Source organism: Dreissena polymorpha, chromosome 1, assembly GCF_020536995.1.
Source record: "Dreissena polymorpha isolate Duluth1 chromosome 1, UMN_Dpol_1.0, whole genome shotgun sequence".
Taxonomy (NCBI): Eukaryota; Metazoa; Mollusca; class Bivalvia; order Myida; family Dreissenidae; genus Dreissena; species Dreissena polymorpha.
The window spans coordinates 55,374,266-55,398,851 of record NC_068355.1 but is presented as its reverse complement, the minus strand read 5'-3'; the positions used below and the strand labels follow the sequence as shown (position 1 = coordinate 55,398,851).

The window sequence follows — 24,586 nt, the reverse complement described above, 5'->3', positions numbered from 1 at the left end:
TATCCAAATTATTTAGACAAGTTTGGAAAATTTATATTTATAACGAGTTCTGGGAACACATTTTGCATTAACATGGTCAAAGATCTAACAGTCACTTTTGAGTTAAGCAGAGATATTCACTGCTGGAATGTGTTCATTTGTGAAAAAATGCAGCAGTTTAATTTAATCAATTTAATTTTTAAAACTAATTCAGATTGAAGTTTCTTTTGTCATTGGCAAGTCTTGAGGTTTGTGAAGTTAAAATAATATTTTCACACGTGGCGCAGCCATGAGTGAAAACATATTTTCTATTATCACGAGTGAATTAAAATCGATATTCCACCAAATCCAACACATTTCCTTTTTATTTTATGCTTTATTTCACCATTTATATACATTTTTTAAGAGTTTAACTAAAGAATTTCGTTGGGATAATGACGTCATTTCGTTAAAAAAATGACGTCATTTCACAGTTTACAGTGAAAATTATCAATAATTTTCACTGTTTGAAACGGTTTTAATTCACTGATATTTCTCTATAAACAACCAGAAAGCATAAATAAATAATCCAAACTATTTAAATTGAAATTTGGAGTAAAACATTGCACATTATACATGATAAATTACAGTACCGATCAACCTTGTGGATGAGGTCATCTCGGCTCCTGGATCTGACAGATTGAAGCCCCAGGTTAAGACTGGCTGCATCCTGGGGGTAGGACTAGAGCATTTGCCCTAAGATCCTGGGCCAAGAGCCCATCAACCCCACGCACAGGAAGTCTCCCTGGGCGTCTGGGCACAGCTGACTAGAGAGTATGGTGTTCATCTGGGTACCGATCCATGATTGCATGAGGTCCTTTAGGAAACAGCTTTTGAAACAAATTCCAGAATAAAAAAATAATGTTGAAAATAAATTTATACAAAAAATTGTAAAATGTTCTGAAGGCATTAAAATAATTGTTTTACTCAAATAGAATTTAACAATCATATTATAGCGGATGTTTTTAGGCAATCAAAACGTTTTGGTTCAGGGCTAAATTTCAACCAAAAAATAAACTATGCCCTAATTTTTATGATATAAACATATATCAGATCAACTTTCCTATTTATTAACCAAGTTTGATCAATTTATAAACAAAGAATACACATTTGATGTTAGGAACTTTTCCTTAATGAGCCAGAAAAAGTACTGATGTTCAGTGTTCTATATGGGTTGCATTCTGGGAAAATAGGACTTAATGTATGTGCAGTCTGCACAGGCTTACTATGGAATGATTGTTTAAGCACAAACATTAAGCCCCATATCCCAGACCACAGCTAAAATACTACCTGCTGTTCTTGTTGCTGCTGCTGCGACCGTGCCATGTGCAGAGATGAAGCGAGTCCTGACACCTAAGTCACCAACCCAAACCTGGGAATTCCCGACAACAACTGTTGTTGAATGGCGTCAATCGAAGACAGCTCTCCTGGTGAGGTTCACATTATTCGAGAGCAACATATTAAGGCCAGTCACATTTACGGACGAGTCAATCAACGCCTGTTCTATCTGTTGGAACAAATTGTTTCAGTTTGAGCGTCTCTACAACTGAAAATGTGAGACTCTACAATTTAACATGTGAGACTATACAATTTTAAATGTGAGACTGTTTTAAGCTTTAAATCTGAGACACAACAACTTTAAATTTGACACAATATAACTTCAAATGTATGACAATACACCTTTAAATCTAAGACTACACAATTTTGAACAAAAGACTGAACAACTATTAGTGTGAGACAATACAAGGTTTAAAAATTTGCCACTATACAACTTAACATGAATGACTGTACAACTCAAAATGTTAGACTATACAATTTTAAATGTGAGACTTTTAAAAACATTTAATCTGAGGCTATACACCATTAAATTTGACACTGTTCAACTTCAAATGTATGACTATACTCCTTTAAATGTGAGACAATACAACTTTAAACGAGAGTCTAAACAATACAACTTTAAACGAGAGTCTAAACAATACAACTTTAAACGAGAGTCTAAAAAACTTAAAATGTGAGACCATGGTAAGTAGTGATATTGATTTTTACATTAAATGGCCTCCTTTTGTAGGACAGACCTTCTAGTTACTGGTGTTATCATCAGGATATAAAGCAATTTTGAAATAATAATCATATTAAATTATATGTGAAATAAACAACATAAACATTTTTTTATAAAACAAACTACTTCAAAATTGTAATACAAATTAGTGAAATAAGTAAATTAAGCCATTTGTTTTTCAAAAATACTTTAAATGTGATAAAACTAGGGGCTAGCTCTGTGCAGAGTCTATTATAACCATTTTTGAAATTGGGTCATACAAGCCTGTTGGATTGGTAAAAACCTGGATATTTTGACTAAAATTGGAATATTGGGGTTTATTTTTTGCTTACAAATACTTAAAAATAAAAAAAATCAGTATCTTCAAATTGTATGTATTTATTTAACTAAAGTTAAATTTATAGAGCTGAATCAGGAAATACACTCAATGTTGCAACCTATTAAACACAATTTTTGTTGGAAAACCTTCAATTGGGAATCACAGCCAGCTATTATGGAAAAAATATAGATGTTTGGAGATTAGGGATGTGGCTGAATTATGGCCCCAAATTTAACCAAATAACATCTGACACTCAAGAAGCTGAGACGACATGCTTACCTTGCTGATATTAATAAGGCCAGAGTTTGAGTTCTGACTAACTCGATTGAGAGGCGAAGTGTGTACTGGACCACAGAACACAACTGCTGTCATTTTTCAAAGCCATCTCTATCCTCGATTCAATACTAGACCCTTTAGGCTCGGAGTGCCAAGTGCTGGTAACAAAGCTAGACATGTTCACATTTTGCACCTTGTTTACAATATTGGGCGCAATTTGCGTCCAAGGCATGCCCCATTGATGTATTGTGCTCTGGGTGTTCACAGCCAAGTCATTACTGCCTTTCTTCATCAGCAACAGCGTCAAAAGCTTCATGTTCCCTTTAGATGCCTGAGAGGACAAACCAAGACGGTCCGTAACGCTACTACTGTCCTAGCTATCAACAGCACAAGTATCTACTTTGGAAAGCGTACACTTCTGCATTAATCACTTCAATTGTCCCTTGATTTTTTTACCCTGTTCCTCGCTAAATTTGTGTTTGTCCCATAATGAATGGAACAAGTTATTCAACTTCTTATTCCTCGTGATATTCGCAGTGATGTCCAACAGCAAGAACTGACTGTTGATTGAGCATTACCATAACTACTGATATAACTCCTTGTGTCTATAACACTCTTCCCACTCGGACACTCAAGCTAAACAAAACTACTCAGGCTCGACAGTGGATAACTTGACGTGGACATTGCGGTTGATGAGAACAGTGCAAGAAAACTGGATGTGTTAAGAATTTGAGGCTGAAGGTCTTGGGGGAGGAGATATGGATCAGGGTAGGGGAAGGGTTGTCCTGGACTGGGGCTCATGCATGCCAGACTGGTGCTGTTGTTGGGCCAACACAATATCAATGCTGGTGCTCTCCTGAAAAACAACAACAGCACAGTGGATAATATGAACTTGTAATAAATGTTTATATTACAATCTATTGCAAACTATGCTTCTTGGTTTGCTGTGCAGGTTTTCAATAGCAAAACTTCATTCCCATGAAATTCTTATCTGGCGTTTCATTGGTCCATAGTCCTTTATAGCCTAAACATTGATACAACTAAATCATTTCGTATTAAAACATTAAAAGTGTTGGCAAATGCTATACTAACCTGTAAATTAATAATTATTTTTTTCCCTTAACTTGAAGAGATGTAATTTCATAAGCCAATATGCCACTCATCAATATCTGAAAGTGTCGTCCCAGATTAGCATGTTAAGTCAACATAAGCAGGGAGGACACTTTCTGACTTGACTGGATTTTCCTACAGAGGATATTTCTGTTCAACCAACATACCTTTAAGAGAAAAATGTTGTCAATGATTAGCCTGTGTGGACTGCAAAGGCTAATCTGGGTCAACAATGCATTAAGCTCCATTCTCCAACAGCACAGCTTATTTATCTTTTTAGAGTTTTTTCCATTAAGAAAAATTGATACTCATCTTGTTAAAAAGTTCATATATTTCAATTGTTCTTATGCGTTTAATCACTTTACTTTTACTTTGCTTTCACATTTGTTTTATTGTTACCGTAAATTTGCGGCCATAAGTCGACCTAAAAACGCTCCTAAAATTGACTTTAAAAGTCAACTCGACTTATGGATGAGGTACTAAATAAAAATAAAAAAACATATTTCTGTGCCGTTTTTTTTTTAAAGTAATAAATCTCCGAAGCGGAGGAATGATGACTGTTTACGGTAAGGCCGACTCGTCTTTTACTTAAATGTCCGCCGATAACAAAATACTCATGTTTACATGAAAAATTCATTAATCTTTGTAATAAGTCCAAATAAAAACATGTAAAACTAACTACGAAAATATTAAACATTTGTGACATACAGTAAAGTGGCGAAAATTATACATAGCAATTTGTCTATCGATACATCGTCCGTTGTCTGCTAAGAACAATAGAAAATCGACTGCTGACACTTGTACCCATTTAAAGTTAATCCGTGTAAATACAAACTGTCAACAGGTGCAGGTGTCTTTATGCCACCAATTATCGCTTCTCGGCCTTTGACTAAAATCAAAGTGTAAAGTGTAGTGTTGGCATCCTTTCAATCATTTGTCTTTATTGCGTTACGCCTAAAATAGTTATCCGTTAATGATATGCACAACGGTTCTGCTACAAACTACTTCTGACCAATCAAAAAAATTACTCGATCGTTGGATACGCCTTTAACCAATCGCTATTGTTCAACTTCACATGGTATATTTTTTGATTGGATGAAGGTGTGGTTTCGTTGATTTATTCACAAAACTGTCCCACAATTAATGCATAATCGTTTCGTAAATAAATAGATCTTATCTGAGTGAAGATTTCATTCATTGTTTGATTATAATAATATTACGCACTCACCTGGATTATTAAAAAGTGTAATTGGACATATTAAATACACAATTACTTTCGATTATCTGCTAAGTATTATTAGAAAAGACGTTTTTCCAGAATGCAGAAAATTTTCCTCGGGTATCTCGTGATTTACGAATATAGCGAGCGATGCGAGTGTTGGTAAATTCACGTGTTTCACGCATAATGGCAAAAGCGTTGTTGATTATTTGAGAGCAAGTTACAATTATTTTGACCATATAATGAATTTCTGCGTTCAAGATTTTACAGAATTTTCACATCAATAGCACTAACATTTGAATACAAAAACATCTGCTCATAATATAAACGCTGAAAGTTATTACATTAAATGGGATAATAATTTTAATTTGTGAAATATATATTAAGTTCGAAATAATGAATGATATGTTATTATGATTTTGAACAATAAAATATATTTTTCGTGATAATTAGTAATTGAAATGTTGAATGTATCGTTTAAAATATATTCTTATTATTAATATCCCAAAAAATGTCAACTGCCGGTACAAAAGCCCTCAGAACCATGACTAAAACTTCACTTAATCATGTCCGAGATATTGAGGAAATTTACCCCCCGACTTATGGCAGAGTCAAGGCAAAAAACCAAGTTTTTCTAGCCACATTATACCCCTCGACTTATGGCCGAGGTAGACTTATGGCCGCGAATGTACGGTAATAATATATATATGTTTCAATCAATAACGTCTTCCCAAAGTTGAAAAAAACATTTTTTCTATTATTCCTTTACAGATCTTTGATTGTTTAAATATGTTTTAATTCAAACTGGACAACAGTTCCAAAGTATATCAACATGTAACAAAAGTTGAAAGACATGATAAAACAAAAACAAGAGTTCTGCGGTCGGAGATGACCGCATTGAAGCCGGATTTTTGATTTAAATGACAGGAAAGTACCTTTCGTGTTTTTGTCAATGCAATACTTAAATTACTGAAATATTGTTCAAAGGTCAAAATGAAATGTAAGTACTTTTCAAGGCATGAGCAAACCATCTACTAGTTCTGGCCAACCTTCATATCAAGTTTGAAGACTCTAGGTCTAAGCATACCAAAGTATTAACAACTTTAACATATTTACATCCAAGGTCACAGTGACCTCGACCTTCAAATGAATGACCTTGAAATGACCAGTGGTCATCTAAGTGTGCTTGCAAACCTTTACGTCAAGTTTGAGATTCTAGGTCCAAGCATACCAAAGTTACAATAATTTTAACATTTTAACATTTAAGTTCACAGTGACCTTGACCTTCAAATGAATGACATTGAAATGAATGACCTTGAAATGACCAGTGGTCATCTAAGTGTGCTTGCAAACCTTTACGTCAAGTTTGAGATTCTAGGTCCAAGCATACCAAAGTTATAACAATTTTAACATTTTAACATTGAAGGTCACAGTGACCTTGACCTTCAAATGAATGACATTGAAATGAGCAGTGGTGATCTTCTAGTACTGGCCAACCTTTATGTCAAGTTTGAAGACTCTAGGTACAAGCATACCAAAGTTATAACATGGAATAAGAACTTTAACATTTTTACCTACCAAAGTTATAAGAACTTTAACATTTTTACATTCAAGGTCACAGTGACCTTGACCTTAGAATGAATGACCTTGAAATGACCAGTGGTCATCTAAGTGTGCTTGCAAACCTTCATGTCAAGTTTGAAGACTCTATGTCCAAGCATACCAAAGTTATAACAATTTTAACATTTTAACATTTAAGGTCACAGTGACCTTGACCTTCAAATGAATGACATTGAAATGACCAGTGGTCATCTTCTAGTACTGGCCAGTCTTTATTTCAAGTTTGAAGACTCTAGGTACAAGCATACCAAAGTTATAACATGAAATAAGAACTTTAACATTTTTACATTCAAGGTCACAGTGACCTTGACCTTCAAATGAATGACCTTGAAATGTCCAGTGGTTACTTACTAGTTCTGGCCAACCTTCATGTCAAGTTTCAAGACTCTAGGTCCAAGCATACCAAAGTTATAACAACTTTAACATTTTTACATTCAAGGTCACAGTGACCTTGACCTTCAAATGAATGACCTTGAAATGTCCAGTGGTTACTTACTAATTCTGGCCAACCTTCATGTCAAGTTTCAAGACTCTAGGTCCAAGCATACCAAAGTTATAACAACTTTTACATTTTTATATTGAAGGTCACAGTGACCTTCACCTTCAAATGAATGACCTTGAAATGACCAGTGGTCATCTGTTAATCCTGGCCAACCTTCATGTCAAGTTTGAAGACTCTAGGTCCAAGCATACCAAAGTTATACCATGAAATAAGAACTTTAACATTTTTACATTCAAGGTCACAGTGACCTTGACCTTCAAATGAATGACCTTGAAATGACCAGTGGTTACTAACTAGTTATGGCCAACCTTCATGTCAAGTTTCAAGACTCTAGGTCCAAGCATACCAAAGTTATAACAACTTTAACATTTTTTATATTGAAGGTCACAGTGACCTTGACCTTCAAATGAATGACCTTGAAATGACCAGTGGTCATCTGTTAATCCTGGCCAACCTTCATGTCAAGTTTGAAGACTCTAGGTCCAAGCATACCAAAGTTATACCATGAAATAAGAACTTTAACATTTTCGAGCACGCCGCCACCCCGCCCGCCCGCCCGCCCCCCCCGCCCGCCCGACAACATCAATCTATAAGCCGAGATTTTTTCGAAAAAAATCCGGCTAAAAACAAAACAAGAGATGTGTTCGTCCGAAAAACAGTGCCCCCTATTGCGCCGCTTTGAATTTTTATTTTATTTTTTTGACCTTTGACCTTGAAGAATGACCTTTACCTTGAACTTCCACCACTCAAAATGTGCAGCTTTATGAGATGCACATGCATGCCAAATATCAAGTTGCTATCTTCAATATTGAAAAAGTTATGGCCAATGTTAAAGTTTTCGGACGGACAGACGCCATATATTTGACATTTTACCTTGGAGGACGACCTTGACCTTCACCTTTCACCACTCAAAATGTTCCGCTCCATGACATACACATGCATGCTAAATATCAAGTTGACATCTTCAATAGTGAAAAACTTATGACCAATATTAAAGTTTTTGGACGGACGGGCAGACGCCATATATTAGACATTTGACCTTGAAGGATGACCTTGACCTTCACCTTTCATCACTTAAAATGTGCAGCTCCGTGAGATGCACATGCATGCCAAATATCAAGTTGCTATCTTCAATATTGAAAAGGTTATGGCCATAAAAGTTTTCGGACGGACGGACAGACTGACTGACATACACACATACACAAATGCTGACATACTGACACACTGACGGACAGTTCAACTGCTATATGCCATCCTGCATAAAAACATTTGGACAAAGTTTCATCAATATTGAGCCACACATGTGGCCTCTGAAGTGTTACATGTAACAGTGATTTCATATGATTTAAATATATGTGACCTAGTAACAACAAGGCTTGTTGAAGGAGTCATGTGACCCAGATGTAAAATTGCCTAGATATTGTCTAGGACCAATCAGACCAAGTTTAATAAATATTTTATCAAAAATCAGGCTTCTAGCTTAGTAACAAGCTTGACATAGTATGATCACAATTGCTTTTAGAATCGTGTGCTCAAGTCAGCTAAAGCAGATCTGTAAATGTGTTGCAGCACATATCACTTTTGAGTCTTTTTGGGTCAATTATAAGCCATATGGGAAATTCCTGATACACTCAATAAAACGCGACTTACACCACTTAACTATCATGTGCTTTTGTTAACTATTAAAACTAGAGCTTTGTCAAAGAAGTGACCCCCACATGCGGCATTGAATTGACACAGAATATTTTGCATGTTTTCTTCACAAAAAATAGCAGACACCATGCTAAATGTTTAAAACGCACTTAGTGACCCCGTGACCTAGTTTTTGACCCGGCATGGCCTATGTTCAAACTTGGCCTAGACATCATTTAGATACAACTTCTGACCAAGTTTGGTGAAGCTCGGATAAAAACTACTTGATTAGAGAGCGGACACCATGCTCAATGTTTAAACGCACTCAGTGACCCCGTGACCTTGTTTTTGACCCGGCATGATACATATTCAAACTTGAACTAGACATTGTCTAAATACAACATCTGACCAAGTTTGGTGATGATCGGATGAAAACCACTTGAATTAGAGAGCAGACACTGAATACGGACCGACCAACAGACTGACCGGCAGACAAGCTCAATTCTTTATACCCCCTAAACTTCGCTTGTGGGGTATAATTATAATCACATAATTTATAGGTTATAATTGGTCATTAAAGTTGATAAACTGATATACAATAAATAATAAAGAAAAAAATCATGTTATGCAAAGCTACAAACATCACTGGCCCCACTTTTGTATCAATGGTAGTTTTAGAACCATAATTACAATTGATGTAGAACCTGTTTTTGAAAATAGTTTAAGAGCCAGATATGTTGGTACCTGCTGATAAATGGCTCGTTTGTTGTTGTTGTTTTTAGTTTTAATATATTTCTAGATGTTCAATTTAAAATGCAAATTTGAGGGTTAAGCTTGACACTTTCGCATTTTCTTCACTTTTCTATATACTACATGTATACAAAAGTTTGTCGCTGAACTTTTAAACTGAAATACGATTAACTTGTCAATTAATGGAAGAGCAGAAACCACAGTTGGCATTTGGTTTAACCTATTTATTAAAGTATGATTGCATCTAAAGTCTTAGGCTATTAAGAGTGGGTCTCTTGAAAGCTTTGCCACAGTGACTCCTTTTGCAATGGCAAGGCCACTTACCTATTGTGATGTAGGGGCAAAGTTGTAGTTGGGGATATTTCTCTCTGGGCCTGAACTTGTGAGTATAAGACTCTGATAAAATGGTCTTAGCGCCTCCCAGAAATGTGTGCCTGTAAACCAAATAATTCAATGAATTCTCAAATGGCATCTGCAATATTGAAAGTCAATGAAGTTGGTTTGATTAAATAAATGCTCAAATATTGCCTTCTATATATGTACTGTTTATACAAACATTGTTCATCGCTCTGGAGCTAATTAAGTTATGTGCAAAAGCAAAAAAAGTGGAACGGATATAAGGAGGAGGAAATGAAGGATGGAGGTTACTGGTAATTAAAGACGATGACAAATCTTTACACCCCCCCCCTGCACCATTTCATAACGTAGTGACTTAAAAATCCCTATATACTGCAAAGATATCAAGGCTATTGGCGGCTATTATGCATATTTACGAGTGCATAGTAATGTTATTTAAATTTTTTAAGTTAGTAGCATGGAGTTTAATCAAAACGTGAAATTAGGAGTACACATCTGCACATTATACACCCGTAAATTACAGCCCAATATACCTTGTGGATGAGATAATCTCGGCCCTTAGGCAGGAAAGTTTGAATCCCCAGGTTTAGACTGGCTGCACCCTGCGGGAAGGATTCGTTGAGCATTTGCCCCGAGGTCCTGCGCCAAGAGCCAACTACCCCCGATGCACAGGAAGTGTCTCTGGGCGTCTGGGACCAGCTGACCAAAGAGCCTGTTGTTAAGCTGGGTACCAATCATGGATTGCATCAAGTCCTGACAACAATAAATTGATATTTAGGATATTGCAATTGATTGTTCACCAATAACAACTCAGAATAGCGTTGTATCAATGTTTAACGCGCATCATCTTGAAATTGAAAGTTAGGGGTTTTAAACCTCAAGGAATACATGGTAAAGTACAGTTTGTAGCAAGGTGTAATACTTATTTTTTTAAATCAAAAACAGGCCTTACTTAAGCAATTTAGAATGTGAGACTGTACACCTTTAATTATGTGATATACAACTTAAAATGTGATAACAGACAACTTTAAATGTAAGACTACATAATTTTAAATGTGATACTCAGCAACTGAAAATGTGAGACAATACAGCTTTAAATGTGACACTGTAAAGCTTAAAGTGTGAGACTGCACACCTTTAAATGTGACAGATTATGACTTATACTTGAGACTAAACAACTTTAAATGTGAGACAATTAATACAACTGTATGACATATAATAAGAAACAATAGATGCGAGTTGAATACTGTAAGTGTACGAGTACTTGATCACACATGTTTTATCTGTGGATCAGACAGAAATACAGATGAACGTCTATATTGAAAAGAAGTCTATGACACTAGATATCTTGCAACCAGGAGCTGTACTAATTTAACTAGTAATTGTTGCCAATTCTGGTTAAAACTATTCGCTGTAGGTGAGTTTGAATTGATACTTCTAGCTACTGGTGCTGAAATTGTGTGCATAAGGATATGAAAGCAATAAAGTGCTATTGTTTTGACAACATCCGGGCTCTAATTTGAACAAGGGCTGTTTGTAAAACATGCATGCCCCCCTATATGGGCTATAAGTTGTAGTAGCAGCCATTGTGTGAATACGTTTTTTTGTCACTGTGAACGGTGGTGGTGGTGGTGGTGGGTGGTGGTTGTTGGTGGTGGTGGTGTGGTGGTGGTGGTGGTGGTGGTGGTGGTGGTGGTGGTGGTGGTGGTGGTGGTGGTGGTGGTGGTGGTGGTGGTGTAGCTTACATTTGGTAAAATTTAAATAAATTACAAGGGAGACAAATGCTGTAACAAAAAAAACATGCATAAACGGTAGTTGTTTCTCTTGTTTGAACCATGCTAAGTCCTTAAAATGCCTATTTCCAGTAACTGTGACCTTCACCTGTGACCTTGACCTTTGACCTAGTGACCTCAAAATCAATAGGGGCCATCTGCGAGTCATGATCTATGTACCTATGAAGTTTCATGATCCTAGGCCCAAGCGTTCTTGAGTTATCGTCTGACAACCACCTGGTTGAGGGACCGACAGACAGACCGACCGACAGACAGACTGGCCGACGTACCGACATGAGCAAAGCAATATACCCCCTCTTCTTCGAAGGGGGGCATAATAATAATCTTATCCAATTATATGTGACATAAATAATTTATATAACTCCAACTTCAAAATAGTAATGAAACTTAGTGAAATAAGCAAATTAAACAAGTTATTTTTATCAAAGACTCTAAAATGTGCTAGAACTAGGGGCCAGCTCTAAGCAGAGAGTTTAATTTAAACATTTTTGGATCGGGACAATTTGGAAAAAATCATGCTGTTTTGAATTAAATTGGGAAAATGGTTGTTGTTTTTGCTATAAAAAAAATAAACATTGAGAATAGTGCTATCTATATTAATTGCACTAAGGTCCAAGTTATAGAGCTGAATAAGGAAATTAACTCAATGTTGCAACCTATTAAAACATTTTTGGGGGGCAAACCTTGAATTGAAAATTTTAGCCAGTAATTATTGGAAAATATAGACTTTTTGAGAATAGGAGTGGGACTGAATTTTGGCCCCAATTCGACAAAATAATTAATACTGTAAGGTCTCACCTGAGGCTCAAGGAGCTGAGCTGATATTGCTAAGGGCCGAGTTTGAGTTCTGATTAACGTTGGGTTGAGAGTCGATGGGCATACTGGACCACACAACACAACTGCTGTCATTTGTCAATGCCTTCTCAGCCTCGATTCAATACGAGGCCTATGGGCTCAGAGTGGGAAGTGCTCGTAACAAAGCTAGACATATTCACATTTTGCGCCTTGTTTATAATCTTGAGCGGAATTTGCGTCTGAGGCATGCCCCAAGGATGTATTGTGCTCTGGGTGTTCACAGCCAAGTCATTACTGCCTTTCTTCGTCAGCAAAAGCGTCAGAAGCGTGTTCTCTTTGGACAGTTTACACGCCTGAGAGGACAAACCGAGACGTCCATAACGCTATTACTGTCAAAACTATCAACAGCAGAAGTATCTACTTTGGAAAACCTACACTTCTAAATTAATCGCTTCAATTGTTCCTTGATTTTTTGCCCTGTTTCTTGCTGAATTTCTGTTGGTCCCATAATGAATGGAACAAGTTATTCAACTTTGTATTCTGTGATATTCTTTGTGATGTCCCAGAGCAAGCACACTGGCTGTTAGATTTACCATTTCTACTGCTTATATTTAACAAAACTACTCAGGCTTGAGTGTGGAAAACTCGACCAGGACATTGCGGTTGTTGAGAACAGCCCGTGAAAACTTGACGTGCTGAGAATTTCCTGCAGAACAGAATTGTTCAACTATGCTGATCCTTTGAGGCTGCAGGTCAAAAGTGAGGAGTTAGTGGTCAGGGGAGGGGAAGGGTCGTCCTTGACTGGATCTCCTGCATGCTGGACTGGTACTGATGCTGGGCCAACTCGATACCAATGCTGGTGCTCTCCTGAAAACAGCACAGTGGGTTATATGAACGTGTAACAAATGTTTATATTACAATCTACAACAAACTATGCCTCTTGATTAGATGTGAAGGTTTTCAACAGCAAAAATTCATTCTCCTGAATGTCTTATCTGGTATTTCATTGGTTCCTTGTCCTGAATAGCATGAACATATATACAATTAAACCATTTCGTATTGAAACATTAAAAGTTTTGGCTATTGCTATACTAACCTGTAAATTCATAATTATAGTTTTTGTTAAATTTCAGAGATATAATTTCATAAGTCAATATGCAGCTCATCAATATAAGGAAGTGTCGTCCCAGATTAGCATGTCCACCTAAGCTAATCAGGGAAAAAACTTTATGACTAGACTGAATTTTCATAAAAATGATTCTTCTTTTCAACCAAAAAATACCTTTGAAGAGGAAAGTGTTGTCCCTTATTAGCCTGTGCAGAATGCAGAATGCACAGGCTTATCTGGGACAACAATTTAAGCACATGCAAAAAGCCCCATTTTCCACAGCACGGCTTATTTATCTTATTTATCTTTTTAGCCATTTTTTCCAGCATAACAAGACCAAGAAATGGAAAATTATATTGTTAGAAATTTAATATTGTTTGAGTGTACCCATTCTTTTAATCACTTTACTTTTACAAAGCATTCATATATGTTTTACTTTAATATATGTTTCAATAAATGGGAGGCAAAAACTAAATAAAAATGTCTTCCAAAAGTTGCAAAAAGACACATAGAGGTCTACATTTTTTACCATGCCTTGAAATGTCTTAGCTTGTTAAAATCTGTTTAAATTCACAATATATAACATCTCCAAAGTAAATCAATATCTAACAAATTAAATGTTGAGTTTCAGTGCTCATTTCATTATTCCACTAGCATATAAGGAAGCGCCTATTATGGTGTAATTTATAAAGAAGGAAAGAAAATCTGTTCAGTTTTCACATACACCTGGGAGTAAAATTATGTTACAGGTCACTTGCCCTTAATTACTTCTAGCTGATAACACTACTTTGCTCTTACTTTGATGACGTTCACAAATCCAAATTTTTACAGTAACCAATACCAAGACATGAATTTTTTCTAAGTAAATTGAAAACATTAGCTTTGTTTCATATGTTTAGCGAAAATAAAAGTTTCAGTAAAATTATTACCCACACACCCTCAAACACAAATCATATACATGTAACAGGGCTTGGTTTGTCTCATCTTTGTGAAGCGTTTCACACCACTCATTTTAAATTTGTTAAAGTTGTGAACAAATGAGGAGCAAACTCCTTAAAATTGCCAAAATTTGAGTCACAAACTTGTTTTAATTGTGAAACTTTGAGTCATGAAATTCTCAAATTTGTGAAAACGGTCATTCGGAGGAAAAATAGCCCTGAATCATGCTCTTTGAAGACAGACTTACCGGTATATTTCATACCTCTTCAAAACAGGCCCTGAATGATAAAACAGAGCAAATTATTTGTCACCAATTCAAGCTGGAGACTGGAGTGTTACACGCCTGATCCTGGAAAAATATTTATACTCGTTGGCATGACAAATCAAGGTTTTAAAAAAAAAAAAAATTTGGGTGGACACTTTAATTCGTGGATTTTGTATTTTCAAAAAAAGGAAATTGCCCTGGGTGGTTTTGTTATGTGTTTGAGCTAATTTCATGGATCAGTAAGCCCCACAAAATCAACATTAATTAATGTCCCACAAATAAAAATGAATTTACAGTTCATAATAAACATGTTTTTTAGAAATGTGTTTGACTAGATTTATTTTATTTGTTTTTAATTTAAATTCAGACTGAACTTGAGTCTTATTCTGGTACAACTGGGCTTAATGAATGTATATAATGTCCTCCCACATTAGCCTGCGCAGTCCTCACAGGCTACAACCTGAGACGACAATTTCCACCAAGACTTGATTTTTGTTTGGAAGAAATTCCCTTAAAACTAAAATTTCCTCAAAAGCGGAAAGCATAATCCCTAATAAGTCTGAGTGCGCACTGCACAGGCTAATCGGATGATGTCATCTTGTACAACTCTGTAACAGACTGTAGGGGGATTTACTTTGAGCCTCATTCTGAGAAAACAGGGCTTAATAAAAGTGCACTAGCCTATAGAGCCACACAGGCTTATCAGGGACAACACTTTCCGCTAGACTGACATTTTCTTTAAGAAGAGACTTCCTATATACAAAAAATTCCATAAATGCGGAAAGTGTCATCCATGATTTTCCTGTGCAGACTACACAGGCTAATCTGGGACCACACTTTACGCACATAAATTTAGTCCCTGTACAGACTACACAGGCTAATCTGGGACCACACTTTACACACATGCATTTAGTCCCATTATCCCAGAGGGAGGCATATGCTTCTTGAAAAAACACTCAACAACAGACTGTGAGCAGACTTAACTTAAGTTTGTGCAATGAGGCCGGAGTCCTTCTAATAGCTAGGGAAAATTCTTGGTGTTTTGACCACAAATTGGGACATTGTGTTGTTGGTTTTTTTATTACAAATACTATACAATCCAGAATAAGCGTTTTCAATATTGCATTTAATAAGGTTCAATTATTAGAGTTGGGTAGAGAGATAAACTTGATATTGTGATAAATTTCTTTTACTTTACCTTCAATTGGGAATTTTAGGCAGTTGTTTGGGAAAAATACATAGTTCCAGCATTTAGTATGGGGCCGTTTTTGGCCACAATATTTGACAAAAAAACAATAACACAGTTTACACATCAAGAACTTAACACCTCCTGCAAACAGGCTCTATATGATCAAGGCATTCAAAGCTTTACTAAATATCTCACAAGGTTATACAAACTCAAGGCCTGCATGGGGATGACAGAAATTCTTGTGGTGTTATGTTACTGAGGTTTCTGTATTGGTAAGTTGGAAAGCAACAAGCTGAAGAATGTTTTGATTTATTGATCCTCAAGTAAATGAAGTCGTGCTGTAAACACGATACATAAAAGAAAAGACCCAATTTTAACTTCTATGAAATCATATTTTTGTCCACTTCATATTGAGCATTTTTAATACAGAGGTAACACTGTAAAACCATTATTTCATCTCCTAATTACTTAATGATTACAACTGTCAAACCATATAAAGCAGCATCACCGGCAACAATAAGTAGATGGGTAAAATCAGTGTTAAAAGCTGCTGGTCTCGGGAACACATTTAAACCTCACAGTACAAGGGCAGCTTCAACATCAAAAGCTAATCATTTAGGTGTTTCATTGCAAACTATCTTAGACACGGCCGGCTGGTCATATGCAAAAAAATTTGCTAAATATTATTCAAAAGAAGTTCACAATGAAAATCAACATTGTCTGGTTTTTCAATCAGCTATTTAATGTGGAAAATAAAAAGTGTACATATTCTATCATGAATTCTTGTTTATCGCTTTATTCCTGCACAAATTTGTAGAAATTTTCTAAAATCTTGTGTGGGGATCATTAAGGGGTTATGCAGGAGATGAAATTGAATAATTAACCGAGACTTACCTTCGTAGATGGGAAGGTGAAGGTTGATTGTCATTTCATCTACTGCAAACCCCTTAAGAGCTCAACACGCCCTACCCAATCCCACCCATCTTTTCTACAAATTTGTTAAACAAAGTATTCCTTAATGAATACTTTGCTAACTCTAAAGCCTGATATTCTTGGCTGCGGAAGCTGCGTCATCTCTCGTGTAGAGCTCTTAAGGGGTTTGCAGTAGATGAAATTACAATCAACCTTCACCTTCCCATCTACGAAGGTAAGTCTCGGTTAATTATTCGTTTGAGGCTATTTTTTGTTGATTTTAAGGTTTTACCAATCCACAAATTTATCACAAACACACGGGAAATGAACTGACACAAATTCCTCATTTATTTTTCCAAACTGAGTAATCCACACATTAACTTATTATATGTCCATGAAATACTATTGTAATCACCAAAAGTTCATAAGGAGGAATATCAATGATTTTGCAATATACAAACAATTTAAGAGGATATTTTACCTTATGTTAATTCATTTTGTTCTTGACCACCTCATCTTTTTGCATTCTTAATAAACAGGAAATACACAAGACTGCGCGTTCCTGGTGTATTTATGGGTCTGTAAAACAGACCCATAGCCAAAGCATTTTATTTGTTTTTAAATAAGTGCCTTATTATAATTATAGTGCTTTCAACAGGAATTTTTTCAGACGCCCCGGGGCCATTGGGGGGGAACGAGATTTAACAAAAAATGTTTTAAACCTTTCCCGCATAGATATGCATAATCGCGCCACGATTGATTCCTTAAAACATCCGTATGAAACAATACTTTTTATCTTTTACTGCCAACCTGCTACTTTTACTGTTGCTACTCATTACCCTATAATCCCGTATATTCCATTATTAAAAGGACATACTGATAAATATTTAAGATAAACGTGCTCAAAATTTCCAAGAAACGCAAACATTCACCATTTGTACTCAAATTTTGGCATATCTGTTACTGTGTAAAGATGTGATAAAAACGTCCAATCAGGGCGTTTTTTTTCCACTTAACACGCGTAAATCGCCTGACGTGATGTTCCCGTTTGTATGCATTATAATTATTATATCTCAATCATATTTCAATTAGATCTAACAAAGTATATAACTATCATAAAATGATTTTATTCGTATAATTTGATATATTAGAAAGAATGATATTATATTAGTTTTTCCCAAATCAGTTGACTTTTCAGAGGAAAATATTCCAAAACCACAATGGCATTTTTCCCCAAAATGACAAAGAAAAGGTCTTACAAAGGGCCTATGTTACCTTCTGAGTATTCAGTTTATTCTTGTCCACCACATCCTCAGCTTCGTTGTCCTGACTCAGCAGCCACTGTAGCAGCAGAAAAGCTCGATGTATTTCTTGTATGTATATTTAGGACTCAAACAAATTTATAAACAAGAGCACAGCATAATGGGTGCCACGCTACACTGCGAAAGCTTGTCAGATTTTTTTAAGAGGTCACAGTGACCTTGACCTTTGACCTAGTGACCCAAAATGGGTGTGGCGTGTAGAAATCATCTAGGTGCATCTACATAGGAAGTTTCAAAGTTGTAGGTGGAAGCACTTTGATTTTAGAGGCAATGTTAAGGTTTTTGTTCAACTTTTATATTAGAGGTCACAGTAAACTTGACTTTTGACCTAGTGACTCAAAAATGGGTGTGGCATGTAGAACTCATCAAGGTGCACTTACATACGAAGTTTGAAAGTTGTAGGTGGAAGCACTTTGATTTTAGAGCCTATGTTAAAGTTTGATATTAAAGGTTACAGTGACCTTGACCTTTGACCTAGTGACCCAAAAATGGGTGTGGCGTGTAAAACTCATCAAGGTGCATCTACATATAAAGTTTCAAAGTTGTAGGTGGAAGCACTTCGAGGAAATGTTAAGCATGTTGTTTTAGTTTTATATTACAGATCGCAGTGACCTTGACCTTTGACCTAGTGACCCAAAAATGGGTGTGGCATGTAGAACTCATCAAGGTGCAACCACATATTAAATTTCAAAGTTGTAGGTGGAAGCACTTTGATTTTAGAGCCTTTGTTAAAGTTTGATATTAGAGGTCACAAACTGACCTTGACCTTTGACCTAGCGACCCCAAAAATGGGTGTGGCGTGTATAACTCATCAAGGTGCATCTTCATATGAAGTTTCAAAGTTGTAGGTGGAAGCACTTTGATTTTAGAGCCTATGTTAAAGTTTGATATTAAAGGTTACAGTGACCTTGACCTTTGACCTAGTGACCCAAAAATGGGTGTGGCGTGTAAAACTCATCGAGGTGCATCTACATATGAAGTTTCAAAGTTGTAGGTGGAAGCACTTTGAGGAAATGTTAAGCATGTTGTTTTAGTTTTATATTACAGATCGCAGTGACCTTGACCTTTGACCTTGTGACCCAAAAATGGATGTGGCATGTAGAACTCATCAAGGTGCAACCACATAGGAAGTTTCAAAGTTGTAGGTGGAAGCACTTTGATTTTAGAGCCTGTGTTAAAGTTTGATATTAAAGGTTACAGTGACCTTGACCTTTGACCTAGTGACCCGAAAATGGGTGTGGCGTGTAAAACTCATCAAGGTGCATCTACATATGAAGTTTCAAAGTTGTAGGTGGAAGCACTTTGAGGAAATGTTAATCATGTTTTTTAAGTTTTATATTACAGATCGCAGTGACCTTGACCTTTGACCTAGTGACCCAAAAATGGGTGTGGCATGTAGAACTCATCAAGGTGCAACCACATAGGAAGTTTCAAAGTTGTAGGTGGAAGCACTTTGATTTAAGAGCCTATGTTAAAGTTTGATATTTGAGGTCACAGTGACCTTGACCTTTTACCTAGTGACCCTAAATATGGGTATGGCGTGTATAACTCATCAAGGTGCATCTTCATATGAAGTTTCAAAGTTGTGGGTGAAGCACTTTGATTTTAGAGCCTATGTTAAGGTTTTAGCACGACGCCTACGTTGGACGGCGGACGAGCTGGCTATGACAATAGCTCGGGTTTTCTCAGAAAACAGCCTCACTAAAAATGTAACTAACACACACACGTTTATGTAAATGTAATGAAAATCAATAACAAATGTTCAACAGCATAAAACATGGAAAATTAATAAAATCTCACATCAAGTCAGTGTTACCTTTCTGTAAACATTGCGTACAATATCAATATATACTCCTCCAAAGATTACTTAAACAATTTCATAATTTATAAAAAAAAAAATATTCATCCATATACATTTCTTACATGGCATGGTGTTTATAGAAATGAAAGTCTAAAAATAGCCTCAGTTGCTATGTACATGTGTATCTATGTACAAATATGAAATTTTCAGTTGAAATGTTTTGTTTTTTCATGCAAGAACTTTAGTTTACAAGAACTAAATTTTAGGACCATAATGACACAAACGTTATGACAACATAACATAATATGCATTAGATCTAATGTTGTAACAAAAACATTCACATTGTATAATCAGATAACAATATGTGCACATAAATTATTTGTATCTTTAACTTCACACTAATGTTGTATTGTAACATCACACACTACTATGTTCGTATGCTAAATAACACATTGTCATTAAAATACTAATCACTAATTTCAACAACTAATACATACATGTACACACTATTCCACTCTGAACACCAGGATGTTGTTGTTCTCCCACTGTCCCACAATGATGGATGATGTGGTGCTGATGTAGCAGACTGACCATGGGCTCCTCACTCCATAACTCTCCCCTGTATACAGAGTGGCCAGCTTACTCTCTCCCTCCCAGCCCACCTGTAGTACAGTGTAGGGCCAGCCTCCACAGACCAGCACCTGGCCTGCAGGGGTCACATGTAGACCACTTGGCCACTCTAGTGCTGGGTCTGAGTATGTAGCCAGGAGTGTGCCATCCCTGGCCAGGGTGAGAAGCTTGTGCTGGTAGTAGCTGGTGATGTACAGCCTGTCTCCTGTGGGACTCACAGCACACTTGTTTACTGCAAAACAGAGTAACATCAAGATATTGAATTACTGTCAATGTTAAATAATCTTATTAAACATACTGCAGTGATATTGTATTACGCATATGTTGCTATAAAGAGGCCTTTACACATCTAAAATATATGCATACATTTCAATAATTTAATAGTTAAGCGTGACAATAAACTTCAGTAGCAGAGCTATTGTGTTAACGTTTGACATGTTGAAATGCGACTAGTGAGTTAGATATGAATTGAAGCAAAACAAGTACACAGATGGAAACAATTACACATACTGAAACAATTGAACAGTTCTATCAACAGGTAAACATATTGTACATGTACAATCATTTTACAACCACAAAATTAAGACCAGGTCAGAAAGTGTCTCTCTCCCAGGAACACAGTTTCTATTTATAGACATGCCATGTAGTGACAGTCAAAATACTTCATTACTCATGTTTATAAATCAATATTTCTGAATCTTGTTTTGGCTACAATGTACTGTAGCATTCAAAGGGCACATATGAATTAAAGAACAATTTTTTCGGCGTAAGCTGCATAAGCCAGCTTTTCACCTTAGCCTGACCTTTGTAAGTGTCCAATAAAATTCCAATAAAATTTCCCGCGGCTAGGTACGAATGAATACACTTCATTTATTCCATTGGCTGATTTGAGTATACCACCAGAACATTGGAAACATATCCGCGTCTTTGTAACACTGTTTTACTGTATGAAACAATTTTATCTCGAATGAAAAGGCTTAATAGATAGAACAGTTTTACACTCAATTCTCGACATCAATACAGTTTGTGCGTTCACCTTTTATTTTCAGAGTGTTACCAGCGCAAGAGCGTTTATACTTAAAAGGCTATGTTCTCATATTTAGTACTTACTTCCTTATTCCTGTCAACATGTTAACATGTAAAAGTATAAAGAGCAATGGAAGCGAGGCCTCACTTTAAAGCATTGCATTTCAACCCGCGAGGTATATCGGGTCAATTCGCGGACACTCAGAGTTTATATACAGGTTATCACCGGAGTTGGCGGCCAGTAAAATAATCGTTATATAATAAAGACGCTATCCGTGAACTAGGTGACCTGGAATTTTCTTTAGACCAGAAATATGTTAAATGAAGATATTCAGCAATATAATTATGGTATGTAAATAATAGATTCTTAATGTGTTTTCAACAATACAATGATAAATATTATTGTTGATAAATTTAACAATAATTATTCGTCCATATTGCTTAATGTACTAAAGTGATATTATGAGCATGTAACAGTTTATAGGTGTCTATCGCAACCGTTGATTATTTTTGATGTTTCTACTTCATATACACTTATATTAATTAATGCAGCATCATCATACTAAAACAATATACCAGAAAGAGAAAAATAATGCATTTGAATATCAACCGTACTTTCGTTTGACAACTGATCATGCGTTTACGAGTTGAACCTAAATTTAGTTTTAGTGCAGATTTGTTCATACGACACAAAGACACGAAATTGTTTTACGGATCATTTCAGCTTACAGGACTGGGTGGGTCACGTAAGAATATCGAATATAAAATATATTTTTATAAACAACTGGTAGCAAGGTGAGTTGCAGATAATTAATCAGTAACCACATTTTAACTAACTATTTTGACCTGTTAATTCTTTTCAGCTCAATTCAACAGTGCAAAATGCCCATAATATCACTTTAAGCATTAGCACGATGATAATTGATACTGTTAATAATCGAATCAAATAGCAATGCCCGACAAACCACTAAAACAGGTTTCTTCGAAGAACGCGCCTATAAATACGGATACTTCTCGTGTGGCCGGTTGACTCATATGTTTAAATTTCACTTCCATTCTTCTTTTGGTTTTCTGTTTTGTATCTATAGGTTTATGACCAGCAATATGTTATAATGTAAAATAAGCCGCGAAAACTCCCCGTAACATCCCGTACTGCGTGTGATGCAGCTAAGAACTGCACAGAAAAAGACATTCGCTATCCTTGATCTCATTCATTAAACTATTTACGCCGTATATCTTTTTTAAAGATATTTCTTGTTTATAATACATCAGCAGGTTTTTTTGCTATTACATCTGAATTTTATTTTATTATCATCTCACAAAGTATGTAACTTATTATTTTTTCAAAATAACAAGATAAAGGCCTAATGGGTCAATATTTGTTGATTAAAAAAATAAATCCCAACTCGGTTCATTTAGTCAATAAAAATTCCCAAATTTGTCATTGTATGAATTTAAAATAACACAATTTGACTAGACTCCTTTGTCCACAATGGCTAGACAAATCCCTGTACATAATACACATGTTATCAGGATGGATTCACCATGTTTCTTACCTGTCCAATCTTGTCTATCTTGGTAGAGTCTGCAGATCAGTTTGCCATTCAGCGTATATTTGTACAATTCTTTACCAGAGGTGACAAAAAGGTCTCCTTGGTGATGGGTAATACATGTACATTCATGTTGTAACTGAAACTTCCTGCCAGAAACAAGCTTTCCCTGGTTGACAGTGATAAACTGGACCTCATGTATCTTGCTATCATGGTCATTCACAGCCACTGCAACCTCACTGGATGTGATCAAACATATGTCCCATGGCCCAGCAGTCACATCCCAGTGATTCACCACCTGGTACTGCTGGTTCAGCAGCTTGATCCTCTTATTCTTCAAGTCTGCGACCAGCACCTGCCCATCAGTCAGAACACATATGCCTTCAATACTACATTCATATGAATCACTTGGTATTCTCACATTGTGCACAGACTTCCGCTGGACGTTAAACGCCTTGCCTGACTTTCCTAGCAGAGTCAATGCTTGCTGTATTATATGCTTACATTTTATGCTGGCTATAAGACAGAGCTCCTTATTATCTCCAATTTTCTGAACAAGTTCATGGAATTGTGACAAGTCATTGTGAAGAGTGGTGCATTTATGAATAGAACTTGTAACTGACTCTTTAATACTTAAAACTTCATCTTTCATCTCGTTAAGTTCCTTCGTAGTAATATTATCAAATTCATTCACGATAGAGAGAACACTCCTACACATCTCTTCTTTTAAATATTGCTCATTTCCGCCTGATGTACCCACAGAATTATTATCACATTCATCTATATAAGTATTTAAATTGCCAAGCATTTGCTCTATCATAACTGCACTATGTTCCTTGTATGTTCTCTGCAATGACTGAATGCTGGCCTTCTGACTGATTTGCAGGGTTTTAATTTCCCCCAGGACAGTTTCCAGCTCCACTGACAGCCCCTCTAGGCCTGTGGGCTGGGAGTTGGTCAGCTCCGAAATCTGGGTCACTTTACTGCACTGGCTGAAATAAACAATTAATACATGTACATACTAAGGAATAGTAAGTGATATTATGTAATGCTTCAAACAAGTATAAAGTGTCAAATAAAAACATACATGGACAATAAATTAACGCTTCTTGGGCTTAACCCTTAAAGCGCTGGAGCTGAATTTTAAAGGCCTTTGCAAACAGTTTGGATCCAGATGAGACGCCACAGAACGTGGCGTCTCATCAGGATCCAAACTGTTTGCTATTCTGATAGTATTCTTTGAAAAAATGAAGAAAATGCTTATTTTACAAATTCAGCAGACGACATTTTAGCAGACGACAAATTTCCCAGCATTCAAAGGGTTAATATGGAGGTATATAGATTTGCACTTTTCCATCCATCTGCGTGACTTTTCTGGCTTATATAACTCAACA

The 24,586-nt window shown here is 36.1% G+C and overlaps 1 protein-coding gene and 1 long non-coding RNA gene across 3 annotated transcripts in view; both read right to left on the bottom strand.

Moving 5' to 3' along the window:
• Nucleotides 1-616: 616 nt before the first annotated feature.
• LOC127881590 (uncharacterized) lies at nt 617-20,537 on the bottom strand. Of its 2 annotated transcripts, XR_008050167.1 has the most exons (8): nt 20,484-20,537; nt 18,139-18,204; nt 12,454-13,317; nt 10,396-10,615; nt 9,830-9,939; nt 2,676-3,528; nt 1,309-1,564; nt 617-848 (listed from the first exon to the last, which is right to left on the bottom strand). It is a non-coding gene; the product is annotated as an uncharacterized LOC127881590 (long non-coding RNA). The 2 variants fall into 2 exon arrangements; XR_008050168.1 differs by lacking the exon at nt 9,830-9,939.
• An 88-nt stretch (nt 20,538-20,625) lies between these two features.
• Nucleotides 20,626-24,586, bottom strand: part of LOC127875252 (uncharacterized) — a 29,632-nt gene continuing 25,671 nt past the window's right edge. Inside the window, exons 2-3 of the mRNA XM_052420213.1 lie at nt 23,199-24,184; nt 20,626-20,648 (exon numbers count right to left, since the gene is read on the bottom strand). Coding sequence (XP_052276173.1) covers nt 20,626-20,648; nt 23,199-24,184 — 1,009 coding nt within the window. The remainder of the gene's footprint in view (nt 20,649-23,198; nt 24,185-24,586) is intronic.